General features: G+C 53.1%; 6 protein-coding genes across 6 annotated transcripts; 3 read left to right on the top strand and 3 right to left on the bottom strand.

The window, feature by feature from the left end:
• Nucleotides 1-207: 207 nt before the first annotated feature.
• N0V89_001942 (uncharacterized protein) lies at nucleotides 208-1,699 on the bottom strand (the record flags this gene model as incomplete). Its single annotated transcript, XM_056210753.1, has 4 exons — nucleotides 208-1,294; nucleotides 1,342-1,460; nucleotides 1,512-1,570; nucleotides 1,621-1,699. The coding sequence occupies 4 exons, from the start codon at nucleotides 1,697-1,699 to the stop codon at nucleotides 208-210; spliced, it is 1,344 nt and encodes a 447-aa protein (XP_056074226.1).
• A 621-nt stretch (nucleotides 1,700-2,320) lies between these two features.
• On the bottom strand, nucleotides 2,321-3,180 carry RAC1 (Rho GTPase protein rac1; the record flags this gene model as incomplete). Its single annotated transcript, XM_056210752.1, has 6 exons — nucleotides 2,321-2,390; nucleotides 2,441-2,673; nucleotides 2,721-2,901; nucleotides 2,952-3,010; nucleotides 3,062-3,094; nucleotides 3,151-3,180. 6 exons carry the CDS (start codon nucleotides 3,178-3,180, stop codon nucleotides 2,321-2,323), a joined length of 606 nt encoding a protein of 201 aa, XP_056074225.1.
• Nucleotides 3,181-6,868: 3,688 nt separating this feature from the next.
• N0V89_001940 (uncharacterized protein) lies at nucleotides 6,869-8,051 on the top strand (the record flags this gene model as incomplete). The annotated part of the gene is made up of 3 exons (XM_056210751.1): nucleotides 6,869-7,018; nucleotides 7,074-7,231; nucleotides 7,364-8,051. 3 exons carry the CDS (start codon nucleotides 6,869-6,871, stop codon nucleotides 8,049-8,051), a joined length of 996 nt encoding a protein of 331 aa, XP_056074224.1.
• A 200-nt stretch (nucleotides 8,052-8,251) lies between these two features.
• Nucleotides 8,252-8,626, bottom strand: N0V89_001939 (uncharacterized protein; the record flags this gene model as incomplete). The annotated part of the gene is made up of 1 exon (XM_056210750.1): nucleotides 8,252-8,626. One exon carries the CDS (start codon nucleotides 8,624-8,626, stop codon nucleotides 8,252-8,254), a length of 375 nt encoding a protein of 124 aa, XP_056074223.1.
• Nucleotides 8,627-11,983: 3,357 nt separating this feature from the next.
• N0V89_001938 (uncharacterized protein) lies at nucleotides 11,984-13,704 on the top strand (the record flags this gene model as incomplete). Its single annotated transcript, XM_056210749.1, has 2 exons — nucleotides 11,984-13,118; nucleotides 13,241-13,704. The coding sequence occupies 2 exons, from the start codon at nucleotides 11,984-11,986 to the stop codon at nucleotides 13,702-13,704; spliced, it is 1,599 nt and encodes a 532-aa protein (XP_056074222.1).
• A 1,575-nt stretch (nucleotides 13,705-15,279) lies between these two features.
• On the top strand, nucleotides 15,280-17,436 carry SEC2 (rab guanine nucleotide exchange factor S2; the record flags this gene model as incomplete). Its single annotated transcript, XM_056210748.1, has 2 exons — nucleotides 15,280-15,924; nucleotides 15,979-17,436. 2 exons carry the CDS (start codon nucleotides 15,280-15,282, stop codon nucleotides 17,434-17,436), a joined length of 2,103 nt encoding a protein of 700 aa, XP_056074221.1.
• Between the last annotated feature and the right edge of the window lie 437 nt (nucleotides 17,437-17,873).

Here is a 17,873-nt window from a genome sequence, read left to right as displayed (position 1 = left end):
TGTTTGAATGAGTTCTTTAGCCGTCGGATTTCTGGATTTCTGGTCTTCTCGATGCTTCGTCTTCGATGCTATCTATACAGATCCGTTACTCAATCTCGGTTTAAAAAGGGAAAGCCTTCTATAGTAAGCTACCGATTTGAATCTTCATCCCGCGGCTCAAAATTAAGCTGTACCGTTATTAGCCAACATCAAAAAGTGAACACAAAGCTAGTCATTACGCACCTGATTCCCATTGTAAAGCTGTTCGTTCCTCGGCTCCCTCGCTCGCTGGTCCGCAAGCGTTCGCACGCGAATACCTTCCGAGCCTGACGGCTCTTGCGGCGTGTTACCTAGCGATCGTCCATCGGTCGGGTGCGGCTGGTTGCCTTGCTGTGCACTACCTCCACCTCCCAACACTGAAGAAAGAGTGTTGCTTACGTATCCCACAGCGGAACCAGCAAGATTGAAGGCTCCACCGACGAGGTTGAACACGCTGCCTGCCGGTCCGGAGACAATGCCACCTGCACCGCCAGAGTATGCGTCAGTATACCCTTTGACAGGTACAAGTACGAGCGTCGCTGATGGTGCGAGATCAATGTCGCCTAGTGTCTGACTTTCCTCGCCAGCGGAGAGCTCGCGACTCGGTAGTGGTGCGAGTATCTGCTTGAAGTAGTACGGTGGTTGTCGCTCGTTGGCGTTTGCCGCTCTCGTTGTGAACTCCCGATCTATCCATGGTCGCACGTCGTCTTGTAACGACGCTGTTCGTGGGAATGTAGAGCGAATAGTTGCGCCATCGAACATGCGCACGTTGAGGTGCACTTCCTTCGCATTTGAACCTCGTGAGCTCGCCACCGTAAATGACGGTGACGTCGTAGGCTCCGACTGCGCCAGCTTCTCGCGTTCTGCCTTCCGTGCTTCTGCTTGTGCCTTGCGCTCCGCCTTGTCCGCCTCGATCCGTGCTTTTATCCGCGCAAGCTCCTCCCGCTCCTCCTCTTTCTTCTTTCGAAGCGCATCTCTCGCAGACTGTTGAGCCTTCGACGTCGACGGCTCGGGCTGTGTGGCTGGCGGTTTGGCTTTCTGCTTGCCTTTCGCTACTGATGAAAGCGGCGGTGTCGGTGCGGAGGGTGTGTTGGCGGGTGGTGTGGGCTGAGATGGCGTGGGTATACGTGTTGAGTCTGGTGTAGATGCCGCCAGTGTACTGTCTGCGGATTGCACTGTGCCTGGAATTGGGGGAGCGCCTAAGACTTTCCGTATGCGATTGATGAACTCATTCTGGCTTATGCCGCTGCTGAGTTGTTCCTGTAGCTGTCCGTTCCTACATCATGTTACCACGAGCTATGCCGAAGCCCAAGTACAACGTACTGTATTACAATAAACGTAGGGATCTCCGATATGGTGCAAAAGGCTGAGAGGAAACCGGCCTCTGTAGATCCGGCCTCGAGGCGCAACAGGACGGCTTTCTGTTCGATCAGACTCAATAACTGCACGGTTAATTAGCTAGATGTCCACCTAGAAATGGAGGTCTTGGTAACACTCGCCCAGCCGCTCTTCAACCACTCGTTCTCCCAAGTCGTGCTCTCGGTTCCGCCGTCTATGATCGATGATTAGTCTTCGATCTTAGCCTACGTATACATGAATTACCTTGAATGAAGCAGCCGACAAGCTTCTGCTCTTGTATAGCGCGAGCTATGCCGCTCTGTAAGTTGCCTTCGTGGAACATGATTTACTGTGGCTCTGCTGTGTCGTCTGATGCTGTGGCCAGTTGGTTGGTTGGTCGCGGGGTTAAGGCGGGAGCTTGGAGCTTGCAGGAACGACAGGGATGCGGAGCTTATATCGTGGGGCTCGTACCCGTGCCTCAACTGCGCTGAACCTTGGCTAGGCTACCGCGGCCGCAACTACGTCAATTCATATGCACAAGTCTGTAATGATTCAAGCTTCAGAAGAATAGAAATCACAATGCAATGCTGATCAAGATGCTAGATCTATGGGAATAAAAAGCCGTAATCCAATGTCATCCGTGCCAAAGGAGAGAAGCAGCCCAAAACCACACATGCTCCGTTATCTACACGCAGCTCATTAATCTGCGGATTTGATGCAGTCCTAGAGTAAACCAAAATCCAAATGATAGAGCCTACTCGCCCACTCAAATGCGCCCTCACCCTCGCCTCAGTGTGTGTATGTGTGTCAAAACCGGCTTTCCGCGTAGTTATTCGTGGCCGTGCCGTGGTTTGCATGCTGCTTCGACTCTGGGTCGAGTCGGTTGTCGATTCGTGATGTCGCCGGATGGTATTCAATCCCCTGTGTCCTGTATGCACAACCGCAACCCCAACTACATCCGCCTCTACAAGATAGTGCAACCCTTGCTCTTCTTGACTTTGCCTGTCGCCTGTGGACGAGGGCTGAGTACGGCGCTGCAGCAGATGTCAGCTTGCTAGGACAATTAACGCACTGCATGACTTACCGGATCGCCTCGTCGAAAACGCTCTTCAAATTTCGCTGTGTCAGCGCTGAGCACTCCAGGTACTTCTGGGCTTTGATTTCCTTCGCAACCATAACAGCCTGCTCGTATTGTATAGGAGCCATCTTCTTCTGCCTTAGGCTCTCCTTGGTCGCTTCGTCGTCCCTCAAATCGAGCTTTGTGCCGACGAGGATAATTGGTACGCCGGGCGCGTGATGGTCAATCTCTGGGTACCACTGCCTCTTGTCAGCGAATCGTTTACTGGTATAGACTGCAGCTTTACCTTTGCCTTGACGTTGTCAAATGAGGGTGGGCTGACGATGGAAAAGCAGATTAAAAAGACATCGGTCTGGGGGTATGAAAGCGGCCGCAGGCGGTCGTAATCTTCCTGTCCAGCAGTATCCCATAGACCAAGACTTATGGGCTTTCCATCGACCATAACATTTGCCGAGTAGTTATCGAAGCTGGGTGCGCGTCAGCTGGTAGTTGGGCGTTGCAAGCTCGGGCAACTCACACAGTCGGAATGTATTCTCCGGGGAACGCGTTCGTAGTGTACGAAATAAGCAGACATGTCTGGAAACGATGTTAGCTTCTGGATTGCTCGTAGCGCAGGATGGTACTCACTTTGCCTACAGCACCGTCACCGGTCACGACACACTGTATCCGATTAGCGCCATTTCTCGGTATAGAAGCGGGAATGCGGGTGGGCACACCTTCAGAGATTGGGTGGTGGGAGCAGCCATTTCGCGGGAGCTGGATGCGCGCTGTAATGGGCGTGCTGGCGGTACTTGTAAGGGCAAGAGCGGCGGCTGGTGATATGGCGGGCCTTAGGGGTCTACAGCGGACTCGGTCAGCCTGCAATGCTCGTGTCTTCCAAGGGTCGGCGACACAGACGGACAGATGTGAATTCTGGCAGAGACTGACGGGCAAGAGGTGCGGTATGCAGTGAGAAGGGGCGGTTTATCGCTTGGCCGCAGAGATGGCGAGGCGGGCGAACCGAAGCTTGGAAGATGCTCGCAGCGCGGGCCACTGGTTAGGCGGGGGTCGGGAGGGCGAACAGACGCGCTTTCGCTACGGTCAGTCGTGATGGCTCGGCGTGGACGCGGTGCTGGCAGCGGTGCAGAGGACGAGAGGCAGTGTATGCGAGAGAGAAACGGGCTCCGGTGGGTTTTGGCAGAAGGCAGGCGCGTCTGGACGATTGCGCTGTGAAACTCTTTCGAGACAGCAGCAAGCCAAGGCTTCTACAGCAGCATCACAGCAGGTCCACTCACCGCCCACCTCTCCAACCCTGTCCTCGCCCTCTCCACCAGGCCCCTTGCGGATGGGTGATAGGGCCGCCCGCCCAAGCCCGCACCCACTCGGGTGCCTCGCTCCGCAGCTCGCCCAACCGTCCACCACCCCGAACACCGCACGGGAAGACCACGCGGGCGCCGTCACACACCCAGCGCGTCGACGGCTCTGCTCTGCGCCTACCAGCACCCAAGGAGCCTGGCTGGACGCTGCCGGCGCTGCAGCTTCACGCTTGTCCTGCGCCCTCGACTCTACGCGAAACGCCTGGGAAGACCCTGCAAACGACTACTGCACACTATGATTCAAGCACGCAACCCCCATCACCGCTATCACCTGCGTATCACTCCCTCGCCGCCGCTGCGGTAATACGGACAATTAATCTACATTTTCCCACCCACGCGCCCCCATTCGCTAGCCCTCCTGCTTTTTTCGTTTTCTGGGACGCACTGATCCTGCACGTTGCCGAATATCCATACTGAAACGGGTTGTGATGGAGAACGTGCCAGCAGTCATTCCCAACTCGTCGCCTTGCAGCAACCCTAGGCTGCCCACAGAAGGTCAAGTCGGTTGAAGACTGGAAGAAGGCCCTCTACGCCCAGAAGATCGACATCATGACAGTCGCTCCAGTCAGTTTTTACTCTCACTTCTTTCGTGTTGGCCACTCTGGAAAAGAAACACTTCATGTTGAAGCATTCAAGGACCGAAACAAACGATAGATAAACTTGGGACGTGTAGACCAGGCTAGCAACGATGTGTACAGCGACTCCCATGTATCCACGGCCAGGAACGTGGTGATGCGACGTTTCGGTCCGTACTAACTATGGCGCTTGCTTGAGCACCTAGCCGGAACGGGTCCAGGACAGCTTCTCATCACGTACATTTTAGTGTCGTGCAAAGACCAAAAGAACGTCGAAAACGTATCCTCTGAAACACTCTCTTCCTGCTACTCGCATGCACAGATATCGATGAAATGCTGCATTGCACACCCATGGGCTGCTCAGGGACATGTGGCCTTGGCAATCCTAGTGTGGCCGATACCCAGTGCCTACTTCTACCATGACCCCATCACTCTCGTCTGTTTCTGCAAATTCTATCCCTGGGATATGCATTTCCAGGACAGCTGTCGATGCTTGGAGCTGCCGCGTGAGCTGCGCGACTGGATTTACGGAAAATGGTAAATTAAAAAAAAAAGATTTCAAAGTGCTACTCTATTCGACATTGCGCTCAAGGAAATCAGTGAACGTCAAGCCATCCTAGACATCGAACTGGCATCCGTCTTTCTTACAATATGTTTACTGCAGTCTATCGATATTATATCCCAACACACTCACTTTGACTTCGGCGGGCTGCAGAAAGCTGGAGTCAAAAGAATGTCTACGAAACGCTCGAGGGCACCTTGTCAAGAACGGATCTTTGCGCTCTCCTGAGCACATGCCCCATCTTATCAAGAACGGAACTCTTCCTCTCTTTTACCGCACCCGCCTCCGCATCCTCGTTACCCACTTTCTGCTTATGCAGGAGCATGATTGGGCCGTCTTTCCAACAAGCCCAATCTCGCCCAAGCACATGTCCATCATCCATATCAAGACACGTCACGCTCCCCTCTCTCTTTCTTTGTACACCAGCCTTACGCCTTCCTCTCTTCCTCCGTCTTGGCACCGTCCTATGCACCACCTCTTCCCTGCTGTCGTCGCCGCACCCGTCAACCCTCACTACCTCAACCACATCACTCGGGAAGCTTCCATTCCAGTTCTCTAGCCCCTCTTCCCACGGCAGCACGTTGGCCTTCGGCTTATTTCTCTTCCTCTTCTTCCTCTTCTGCGGTACATTACCCGCTTTCTTCAGCTCGTGCCGAACCAATTTCCCGTGCCACGCGCGCAGCCCACTGATCTTGAACATCAGCGGCAGTTGTACCACCGTGGCTGGAATGTATGCCTCGATTGCTTCGCGCTGACTCGGCTCCAAGGGGTAGGGGCAGCGCGAGAAGAAGGGCCCGCCGGCTGTGCAGGTGTTTGGGTCGAAGGGTTGGGAGAGCGTTCGTGTTGTCGAAGAGGAGGGGCCTGAGGATGAACATGTTGATGACGAGTTCTGTGTTGGAGATATTGCAGCAAAAGTTAAGTGGTGGGCCAAACATGCAGTCCTGTGATCCGCGCGATAGTACTCCATATCTTCATCGTAGTAGTGGCGGCGGAGGTAGATTATTTGGTCGTCAATATAGTCGCAGAGAGAAGCGAGAGAGGAGGGGTGAGGCTGTTGGGCTGGAGTGGGATTTGGGTGCGGGTTCTTAGGCATCTTGGTCTTCCCCTTCTGTTTGCTGTTACGAGTATACCACTGGATGCGCGCCGTGGCTACGAATATGTCCATTCTGTTGGTCTGGTCGGCGTGTTCAAACAAGCTTTTGAAGGAGCTTCGAGTTTGCGATATTTTTCATGTGCTGCGAGAGTTCGCCGATCGAACAATTGATACCGCTGGACGCCTCCCGTCAAGTGGACGGATGATAAGACAGCCGTCTCCTTACGAGGTGTGGCCAACGAACGACAGATTTTGCGAATGAACCCAATTTTTGTTGAGTATCGATAGTAAAAAGACATTGTTGACTGGGCTTGTGCTTGGATGAACAAAACAGCCAGTGAGCTGGGCAGCGAAGTAACCCGCACACCATCCTTCGAATATGGCGCATTGGTATCTGATTGACCGTTATGGGTCACCTTTGAACTGAAGAACCCGAGGTTCTGGAGAGGTCGTTGGTTTGTTGGGTTGTGGGTCTCCACCGCGTGAGTGACAGCTGCTTTCTCTATGCAATCTGTCACACGCATTGAGTGTACGATATCTCAGTCAGTTGAAGTCGCTCGATGGCTTCTTGAGATATTTTGATCTTCCTTATTACTAACCCACCTAGTCGGCATGCGCAAGCTCCAGGAACAGCTCAGAGGACGAGGTGGCCACATCTAGCCTTCCGGGTACCCAAAGACAGTCCGGTACCAGTATATCGGACCCCTCTTTCTCAACAACACACTGAATAATATATACTCGCCTATCCTCAACGGTATATGGCTCTGATATTTATCCCAGATTCACTACCATCGCTGAGAAACACAGCCCTTCAACCGTGCGAGAGACTTGATGCACTGTGAACTGCCCATGAGTCCCAACGCTAGCAGCAGCAGTAACGTTCAGGACAGCAGAGTCAGCTCTGCCACCCCTACTCTCGTGCACAAAGAGTCGGAGCCCAGCATCAAGAGGAGGGAGTCTATCGTCAGTCTTGCGGAAGACGATCCGATCCGAGACTGGGTAAGTGGCCCTTATGTTCCATAGCGAGAGCCTGTTTTTCTTAACTCCTTTACAGGTCTTCTATTCGCAGCTTCTAGCCCCAGAGGAACGGTGTGAGCTGCCCCAGGCATCGTCGGCAGAAGTCTCAGGTTCCGAGACAGCCTCCAAATCCACCGATGCTCCTCTTGTCCCCCGGAAAACGAAAACCAACGAAGAATCAACCAAGATCTCCAAGTAAGCTGAACCTTCCAGATCTCAGCCGCACGCCGGTAGGAAATTCTTCCAGTAAAGCCTCCCACCACCTCTGCCGATCCCACCTTGACCGCTCCTAACATATCAAACAGAGACACTGCTACCGCCTCCCAGCGCGGAGATTCTGGCCAAGTACGACCGCAGATGTAAAGCCATAGACTATCCCCTCTGCGCCCGGTTCCACCCTCTCGTGAATATAGACCAGCCACGAGAATCCATCATCGACGACGCAGCCCAAGAAAGAACGGGCGCCGCATCGCCGCGACTGTATCAGATCCAGCAAGAACACGGCTATCCCGAGACCCTGGGTGCCACTCTTTCCACCATCATCGAGGAACCAGAAGAAGAAGCCAACGGAATGAGTGCACCGCCGCCTTCTCCTGCTTCTTCGTTCACGGGAGACCAGCAAAGAACGAGTATCTTCACTGCCGGTACCTTGGATGTCAAACTTCCAGAGCTGGGCAAGACGCACTTAGGACGCATAGATACGCCTACGCGAGGCTCTACTGATGCACCGTCTGAGCTCTCGTCAGCTGCTGAGTTTGAAGCGAACGATGAGTTGCATCTCGCAAGGTGCGCCTTCTTCACACTGCCGAATGGGAATATAGAAGGCGCTGCAACTCAACTTCCGGCTCAAAGCTCGTCGGGAGGTGCTCGGGAGGAGATTGCTTACCGGAGACCAAGGGTCCTGGTGAAGAAGAAGACTGAGAAGGCGGGTGCTGTGGCGTCGAATGGTGTAGCTCGACAAGGGAAGTCACAGTCGTTGATTGGGAAGTGGGTGTCACGTCTGCGTCGGCAGTAAGGGCATAACGAAGGAATCAAACATTTGTATGGAGTTCTTGGTCTTGATCATTCTGGTGTTTGGTGTTCAGGCGTGATGGGTGATGGGGGTGCACTTGTCATTTATCCCGTGGTATTTTCGCATTGGAACATGGATTTCGATGCCCAATCTCAAATTTAATAGTTAAACGAAACCTCATAAGAGTGCCAATACATGTCCATTCAGAGCTTGCTCTTCTCTTTGCCCTCCCTCTCCGTCTGCCTGCCCAAATCAGTCCTACTCGTCTCCGCCTTCAAGCTCGCTGGGTCGCCCAACTGGGTCCTGTTGACTTTCTTTCCATCCGAATTCGCCAGCGTTCCTCTGACCTTCTGGGAGTGAGGCAGATCGTCATCGTTCGTGTCCGATGACGAGTTCGGGACCAACGATGAAGCGGCCTTTTTGGCTTTTTGGTTCTCTGGCGTGGGCGGGTTGTCGATCTCTGGTTTGAGCGAAACATGGTCTCCTAATTGGGGTGGGTTGCTGTCTGATTTGATGGCAGCTTGTGTCTTTGGGTTGTCAAATGTTCCGCGGACGGTCTTGGAGTGTGGCTTCGACATGATGGTGTGGTTGTAGAAAGGTGTCTATTAATTTGGTGTTTGGACGCTACGAAGGCATGGAGGGTGAGGAGTCTATGTATGGTAGCTGTGAGGAGATGCAAAATGTCTTATGATGAAGGCTTAGATGATAGCCTCGGTATCGCATCATCGACCCAGCATCTAGGGTAAGTGCGCGTTGACGGTTCGCGTCTTTGACAGTTGCTTAGCGCATGTTCATGACGTCTGCATTTTGTTGGCGTGGATGCCCGTAACAGTATTCTCCCTGCCAACAAGAGAGCAACTTCAGATAAGACGACCGTTGAGCTCCACCGAGCAATGCACTGCTTGCGACATTTGTATTGAGGCTTCATTAGATGTTGGATGTGTGCTAATTGGGCATGGAGTGGGCTCACGAGCGTTCGGTCAGCTGAGGAAAAGGACAGGGACTCTCATACACATGTAAATTAAAATCCACTTCGTTCGTGATACTCATCTACGTAGATCGCGAAGTGCGAGCCGGGTCTCCAGAAGGTTGTTGTGGAGACAAGGTGCACTAGCGGGGTCGCAAAACATTGTGACATGAAGCCAGGCGGCCCCCACATGTCGTGTGGTGGCTGAGGGCACAAGCGAACCTCAGCCTCGCAGCAGGCAACTACACAATATTTGAGCAGGTCAAGTCATTTTCACGCGTACGACGCCGCCTGCGACTACCTCAACTGTCATCGTTGATTGCTACCCAGGTAGTGATCGTCCACGGCTGGTCCCACATTCTCCATGGCCGAACATCAAAGTGGCTCCATCCCTGATCTTCCGGACTACGAACACCAGCCTCTTGATCACAGCGAGCCATCTATACGTCTCCTACGCGTTCTACCTACACTTTCTTCCGATGGACTGCTGCAATGCCAGTTGAGAAATGAGAGGCTGGATTCGACCACCTATACGTGTTTGTCATGTACGATACTCCTCCATGTTTTTGGCTAGCGCTAATCAGGTATATAATATGTTAGATATGTGGGGTGAAGAACCTCCAGCGCGATGGATCTCTATCGATCAAAAGAAGATGTCTGTACGACCCAACTTAGGGAATTTCTTGAACATGGCCCGGACCAGCTACCCGGATAAATCCCTCTGGATAGACGCGATATGTATTGATCAGGCCCACACGGAGGAGCGGAATCATCAAGTCACTCAAATGGGAAACATCTATTCGTCGGCAGAGCATGTCCTTGTATGGCTTGGCAACAGTGAGCCATTAGTCGATTTCTTTCAAAATGCTGCTCCAACTCTCGACACGATCCCGAGTAATGATTCACAATATCGAATGCAAGCCCCTCACGACTTCTACCACGTTCATCGTACGCTTGCGCGTGCTGCGCGTGTAAATCACAGCGAAGGTTGGGAAGCCCTCGTCAATCACCCATATTGGACAAGAGCTTGGATAACTCAGGAGCTTGCCTTGGCGAGCACCGTTTCTCTCTTAGCAGGCGATACCGAGTTGAGCATGTCTCGTATTCGCGACATTGCAGATATACTCTGGTCGACCCAGCCAGAGGGATTCAAACTGCAAAATGAAATACTCCAAACCTTCGGATATCACTTGAAGATTAGCTTGGGTGGAGTCAGACGTATTCCCTATGAGCTGACCTTGGTCCAGCTTCTCGAGATGCTCCCGGATCGGAAGTGTGGAGTTATGCGCGACAAAGTGTACTCCTTGCTGTCTATTGCTGAGGATGGCAGGGACGTCGCGGTAAACTACGATCTTTCCGACAAAGACTTCATCTTCGGCCTTGTACGAGCATGCAAACGGACCATGTGTATTTGCTCTTTTGAAGTCCTTGCGAGAGCACTCGGGGACTGGGAGATGCACAAACATGGAACAGCGCGTTCCTCCGTAGCAATTGCTGAAGTCGTGATAAAAAGACGTTCTCGTGGTCGCCTGAAATTTCGACCAAGTTTCAAAGTCGAGGATATTTGTCCATTCTACGGGGGGCAACTATACTTAGGAACGTTATTCAAAAGCTCTAATGCGGTTTACAAAAAGGATATCCCCGGATTACACTCATACGTACGGAAAAGGTCGGTAAAAGATGTATTCAGTCCCAATGGATCAGGAATGAGTCTTCGACCGCTGTCGCAAGGTGATCCCAGCTTGTATGTGCTCCATGTGAGCGTTCCAACACTTCTATCTTCGGGCTTCTTCAAACGAAAACCCCTGTATGAGAAACCCCTTCTGTGCAACAATACACGACGTTTCACATCATCTTTTCGAATCGTGTAAACGAAGTAACTCCGCATCTTGAACGAAACGGTCAGACGTCGAAAAAAAAAACCCTAGCGACGCTTCGAAGGTTGAAAATCACCATGCCAGACCGTGATTGGTACTATTTACCGCTGAATTGGCCTACGATGAGCATCAGATACCCACACTGGGCTCGACTATTTTTCAAATCCAGTGGGCGAGAATTATTACTGTATGGAGACCAAGCTTTCGGAGCAGTACATGACTGATTCAACATTCATTGTTTCCTTCCATTTGAGTGATTTGGTGTGTTCAGTGCTATGTCTTTGCTTCGTTCGGTTTGTAGATGGGCTTGTGGTGTGCTGATATAACGTTACGCATGATATACGGAGGATTGTGCTAGCCGCAGCCCCAAGTATCAAAGCCTGCTGGACTTTCCATTTATGTGAAATTCCGCCTTTCTAGCAACATAATGACTCTACATAGTACTTTAAGAACCTATTGATTACTGTCTCCTTCTTTTACATTATTCCTGCTCTGGAGGACCCACTCGCATTTACTCTTGCAGCAACCACAATATGCTGCAAACAATCCTACCGTCAAAACTCGTCCACAAGATATTCTACTATCCTTTCTAGGCGGACGGTGTCTACTAGCAAAACACCCTTCTAGAACTAGCAGCAACTGTTAAACATTATAGTAAAGTAACTATATCCAATCAGATCCCCACCACCAGCTTCCCCCGCCGGCTCGAAAGCGCTAGCGAAACACCTCATGGACGAGTTCTCACGGTACCCAAGGGTCTCCCACAATTTCGCAATGTAGTTCCACAGATCATTAGCTCAGGTCGGTCTCTAAGCGCTAGACCGGGTATCTCATCCTACACTAACGCCAAGAAGCCAAGATGAGATGCTCCAGACAAGCTCTTCGGTCCGATGCCGCCCCCATTACACGCCTCTCGACGACTTGATAATCAAAGTTACGATTTGAGGATGGAGAATGCGAGGCTATGCTATGGTATAAGATGCTATCCGCCCGTGAGTGCCGCGCGGGCCGGGAGAGGCGAATTGCTCTTTGCTATTGAAAGCCCTTCCTAACGGTGGACTGATCGGTTCGACTACGTCGTCGAATCCAACATGCGGTTCTCTGCAGTTCTCGCCATCGTTGTGGGCGGCGTCACAGCATACCGCTCGAGCGAGGTTCCAAACTACCGTAACCACCGCATCGCCCCGAGCCCGTCCGAGGCTCTCGCAAACTTGAACGTCAGCCAGGCGAACGCTACGTTCGAGCAGTGGGTCTCTCACGACAATCACAGTTTGGGCACGTTTCCACAGTTCTACTGGTATTCTACACAGTGGTGGAAAGGTCCTGGCTCGCCTGTTATATTGCACACGCCTGGAGAACTCAATGCGAGTAGCTACAATGTCTTCCTCACTACCAACAGAACGACTGGTTTACTGGCACAGGAGATCGGGGCAGCGATCATCGTGCTGGAGCATAGGTATTGGGGGACGTCTACGCCAGTAACCGAATTCACTACCGAGACGCTGCAGTATCTCACGCTCGACGAGGCGATCCAGGACTTCGTGCATTTCGCGCGAACAGCCAAGCTACCTTGGGACGACGAGGGAACCGAGAACGCGCCCAATGTGCCGTGGGTATTTGCAGGAGGATCTTACGCCGGTGCTCTCTCGGCATGGACCGCCAAACTCTCACCCGGGACATTCTGGGCACACCTCGCTGCGTCTGCCGTCGTGGAGATCACCGGAGACTTCTGGCAGTATTTCCTGCCTGTCCAGCAGGGCATGCCCGCGAACTGCAGTAAAGACGTATCCCTCGTCGTCGACCACGTCGACGCCATCGGCACGAACGGCACGGAAGAAGAACAATACGCGCTGAAAGATCTCTTCGGCCTAGCTGGAGTCATTCACTTCGATGACTTTGCATCCGCGCTGACGAACGCGCTGTGGCTGTGGCAGGGGAACCAGCTCTTCAAAGACACCGGGTTCTGGGCGTTCTGCGATGCCGTTGAGAATGTCACTCCTAATGCTACGGATGTTCCTGGCGTGGAGGGCGTTGGCGCGGAGAAAGCGCTTGCGGGATATGCGGACTACTTCAATACTACGATTTTGCCAGGCTTCTGTGAGGGGTTCAAGTACTACCAAGGCGAGAGGAATGTGGACTGTTTCGATACGTATAATGCGTCGAGCCCGATGTTCTCGGATACGAGTATCAGCAATACGTATCTTCGACAGTGGGTCTGGATGACTTGTAAGTTTCTCCCCTTCTTGCACTTAGTTTTGACACTGGTCTTCTACTCCAGCGATGAGATATCGACCGAATGCTCTTTCCCATATCGTCACGTCTGTTCATCACAACTAACGAGCCCTCAGGCAACGAGCCCTTCGGCTACTGGCAAAGCGGCGCCCCTCGTGACCGCCCAACAATCGTCTCTCGCTTCTCCAGCTACGACTGGTGGGTCCGCCAATGCGATTTGTACTTCCCACCGGTAAACGGCTACACCGTCGGTATCTCCACTGGCCGCACCTACGAAGCCATCAACGCCAAGACCGACGGCTGGTTCAATACGGATATCCCACGCTTATTCTACGGCAATGGAGGCAACGATCCGTGGAGAGAGGCGACGGTGAGTGCGCAACTGAGGCCTGGTGGGCCGTACAAGGGAGAGAACAGGAGTAGGGTGGAGGTCATTCCGAAGGGTTTTCATTCGAGTGATACGTATGGGGTGTTGAGCTTTGTGGATGAGGATGCGAAGAGGGTTATCTTGGAGGAGATCAGGCAGGTGAAGGAATGGGTGGATGAGTTTCCGGGGAAGGGGGAGGAGTGGCCGATGTAAGAAAGACGGAAGTAGTGAGTTGGTGAGTCAACGACACAGTCGCGACGTAATTGTCGTGCCACTCTACTTTTCGTGTCTCGAATTCTTCATCGATTGGAGAATGTGGAAAGAGCTCTCGACGATGTATGATGTCAGCGGCAGCTTCGCATCGGCGCTAATGCAGGCCAGACGCTCGCTTGTCTAGCCTTGTTCAGATGCGATGCCCAATGACAGCGCCGTCTGCTAGGATGAGCTCATCCAATGAAGGCGCAGCTCCGCCGGGGTGGAATTGGACCGGACGTGCATTGCGCAGCCATCGACGTCTCTCACTTCTGCTGCTTCCGGAAGGTTGAGATGGCGCGCTCTCGAATGTCTCGGCCGGACCACGTGCGTTCTGCATCCATGATCCGATCTGGCTTCGTTCGGTGCTGCTGCGAAGATGTGCCGCTCCCCTCGGCGGGGGAAGCGGAGCTCGGTGGAACGAGTTGCTTCCTGAAACCCAACGCCAGTTAATCCAGGAATCACGCCCCCGCAGCGCAGTATTGATGTACTCAATCACCTCCCTCGTCTGGCACATGTACTCCGCACCGTATAGCTTACCCTGCATCTTCGGCGCGTACCCGCATGGTCGTTGCCTGATGAGCCTATCGATGTTGGCCTTCGAGTTTCCAGATTGAGGTGGGCTGGGGGCCAGCGCCGGGGCAACATTGATTGATCGACGGGCCGGCTATGCACTGCTTGGCCCGAACCATATCGTAAGCGTCTGCTTTGGTAGAGACGGTTTATTGATGATTACTGCATTGCCAGCACGTCGTGTAGAATGCAGTCAGATGGTGGGCAGAGTCATCATTGCTGATAGCTACTGTTCGCACCCTCGACATAAGCGACATGCGCATCATCGACGAGCCTGAGGATGGAGACAGACGCAGCATTGTTGAGTGTGCCACCGCGGCTTCGGCTGCCAGGGAAGTGGCGAGAGCATGATCGATAAACGGGGGGATGTTTCTCATGCGTCGGCTTGGAGAAACAACAACGGCCGGTGACAGGTGCGGGTCGCTCATGCCTCAGGCGACGGGTGTTCGCTACGACGTGTGCTACCGTCTCTGTAGACGACGAGAACGCGGTCAAAGACACCGATACAAGCGATGAGGCTGTACGCGCCGAGATGCAGCATCGAGGCGTGCTGCCTTTATCTGCATCGTCGTGGACGCGAGGCTTGTTAGCATTGGCCGTGGCAGGCGGTGCTCCGCGCTTTCCCACTTCCCTGCCGCCCCCAGCATCAAACCATCAAGAGTGCCCGCTGCCCCTGTCACGCTGCTCCCGCCTGCTTTCCTTCCTTTGTACCTGTGTTGCTCGCCCCGCGCAGTCCTCGCCGTGCGACTTTCATCTGCCCTCAATGTGCGTTTGTTGAATCAACGTCGGGCTACCTTCTTCGCCTGCATCGCTTTCGTCACTCCTTTGTCCGCCTGCATCCACCGCCTAGCTCCACTGCCCAAAGCATCCGGTCCAACTAGAGCTGTCAGTCATGGCTGAGTACGTTGTCCCACAGCATCCGCAATTAAACTCTGCACTTTGCGGAGTTTCGAAACCCATCGCATGGCAGTTGCCGCAGCCCTCGTAGCCAGCGCACCGCTTACATATTGCTTTGTTAGGTTCATTCATGTTGCCCCGTGGGTACACACGGGAGGCAACTCTGGCACCGTAACCCCGTCCCGCCTGAAGACCTTGAGCCCTCCGGCGAACAAAACCGTCACAAAATCTATATCCTCGCCGCAACTTAAGAAGTTCGCCAAACCTCTATTCGAGCGCTCCGACAGCGAAGTCCTCAACACGATACCGGATCCTCGGGCGGCAACGCCAGTACCGGCTATAACGCGCAACAACTCGACCGACTCCACCATGCACCCCGATCTCAGCCAGGAAGTCGCTACCCTGAGCACAAAGCTGATCGATGCGATCAATCACCAGACCAAGCTGGATGACAGCCTGCAGCAAACGCGCCATGAGCTGGACAAGGCAAGGACAAGGCTGGCGCAGTTGGAGCTGCAGGTCAAGGTTCATGAGCAAAAGGTCGCGCAAGGTCTGCTGGTAGAGAAGGAGGTCTACGACAAGATGGAGAAACAAATGTCAAGCGAACTCAGCGATGAGAGGCGGAGGCGGATAGAGGCGGAAAAGGCGAAGAGGAAAACCGATAACGAGGTCGAGACTTTGACGACGGCGCTTTTCGAGGAAGCCAACGGGGTAAGTCTTGGAATATGATACCCGTGTTCAACAGAAAGCTGATCGTTAGTGTAGATGGTATCGGCCGCACGGAAAGAAACCGAGGCGTCCGAAAAGCGCAACGACCAGCTCAAGCAGCAGCTCAACGATGCGGAAGTCCTCCAGAGCTCGATGCAAGAGCAACTGCAGGACCTCAAAGGTGTCTTGGAAAGGATGAGCGCACATGGCGACGACGAGAGCAACACTCTGGCGACGACCACCGCGCCATCAACGCCTGGCATCACACCTGCGGACAAGATGAGCAAAATGTTCGACACAAACGGCCAACCACCGAACACACCTGGTTCTGACGAAATCTCTCCCAATCATCCTCTTCACTTCACGCACCTTGTCCACCCGGTTCTTCGATCTGATCTCACATCGATCAAGGAATTCCAGGAGATGCTTAAGATCAGCTCTCGATCTGCGCCCAACAGCCGTGTCTCAAGTGGCAACTACAGCAGTCTCAACGTGCTAGGACTAGGATCTCTGACCAACAACTCTACCAGTTCTCTTCCCCTCTCAAAGTCGCCCAACTCCGTAGGCGCCAACTCGCCGCGGGAGTCTCTTGCTGGCGCAGCTAATCTCAAGGACGAGAAGTTCTACAAGCGATCTTTGTCCGAGGACATTGAGCCTACACTGCGTCTTGACATCGCTCCCGGACTCTCTTGGATGGCACGTCGCACAGTCTTGAATAGTATCACAGCTGGCTCGTTTGTAGTCGAGCCGGCTCCTCCTCCACCCAAATTCCGAGGGGCAATCTTCCCCTGCTCCCTGTGTGGGGAGGTCAGGAAAGGCGATGAATATGCTAGGAAGTTTAGGTTCAAGTCGTCCGAGAGTGACGACACGCGTCATCCACTGTGCGATTGGTGTCTCGGAAAGGTTCGGAGCACCTGTGACTACATCAGCTTCCTGCGGATGGTCGCTGCGGGACATTGGAGGGCGGAGAGCGAAGAAGAGAAGAAGGCGGCTTGGGAAGAGAGCGTCCGTTTACGAGAGCGTATGTTCTGGTCTCGGATCGGCGGTGGTGTGATCCCAGCATTTGTTGCCAGCCGAGATAGTCCGCGAAGCCCGACGTTTGCGAACGGCACCGACACCCGAGATGTGACTCGAAAGAGTGAGGAGAGCCAGCTCTCTGATAAGCCTTTGGATTCTGCAGTTGACATGACCGAACCGACGGGTGGAGCACGAAAAAGCGAGGACGATCCATTCCAGTCGAAGGGCGAGGACAATGTGAAGAGGGTGTCCATCGGCAAGACAATCATCTCCAGCGAACCTGCCTCCGAAGAGAGTTTAACGACGGAGGAAGAGAAGAAGATTGAACAAGAAGCCGAAGCACAACTTCACGAGGAAGTCCGCAAGTCCCTAGACGTCAGGTCAGCGGAGATCAAGATGCAACAGCAACGGCCAGTTTCGATGCCGCCCTCTCCACAGCCGTTGTCGAAGAAGAAGGACGAGAGATTGAGCCTGACAATCCCTGGGGCTTTCGATTAGACTTAATCAGGTGTACGCCACTTCATCCGATTCCAACTACGACTCGGAAATTCGCCTACAAACGTTCACAGCGCAGACGCCAGCAAAATACGACTATTACGTTAATATATATTTCCGTCAGCATCACAGCACATTTATTTCTGAGAGGCATCATTACATTTCGACTCGTTGCATGACTCATAACATCACTATCCTCCGGTTCCTTGCATATACATTAAAAGGTCTTGGATTTTCTTTCCGTCTTTCGTTTTTTTTTTGTACACTACGATACCAGGAGTCACATCGGTTTTACTTCAACCATTCGGTCGCTGCGCAGACATACAATTTTCTGTAAGATATTGATAGCAGGGTTTGGGCTAGTTCTGGTATGGTAGTGCATTTCTCTAGAAGCAGAGGGACTTTGGAAAGGGTCTCTACTGCTGGAATTGGATGGAGGG

The sequence above is a fragment of the Didymosphaeria variabile genome, assembly GCF_027946475.1.
Source record: "Didymosphaeria variabile strain IMI 356815 chromosome Unknown scaffold_2, whole genome shotgun sequence".
NCBI classification, from domain to species: domain Eukaryota; kingdom Fungi; phylum Ascomycota; class Dothideomycetes; order Pleosporales; family Didymosphaeriaceae; genus Didymosphaeria; species Didymosphaeria variabile.
Note: the sequence above shows the minus strand (reverse complement) of the source record. Positions and strands in the feature narration are given on the sequence as shown.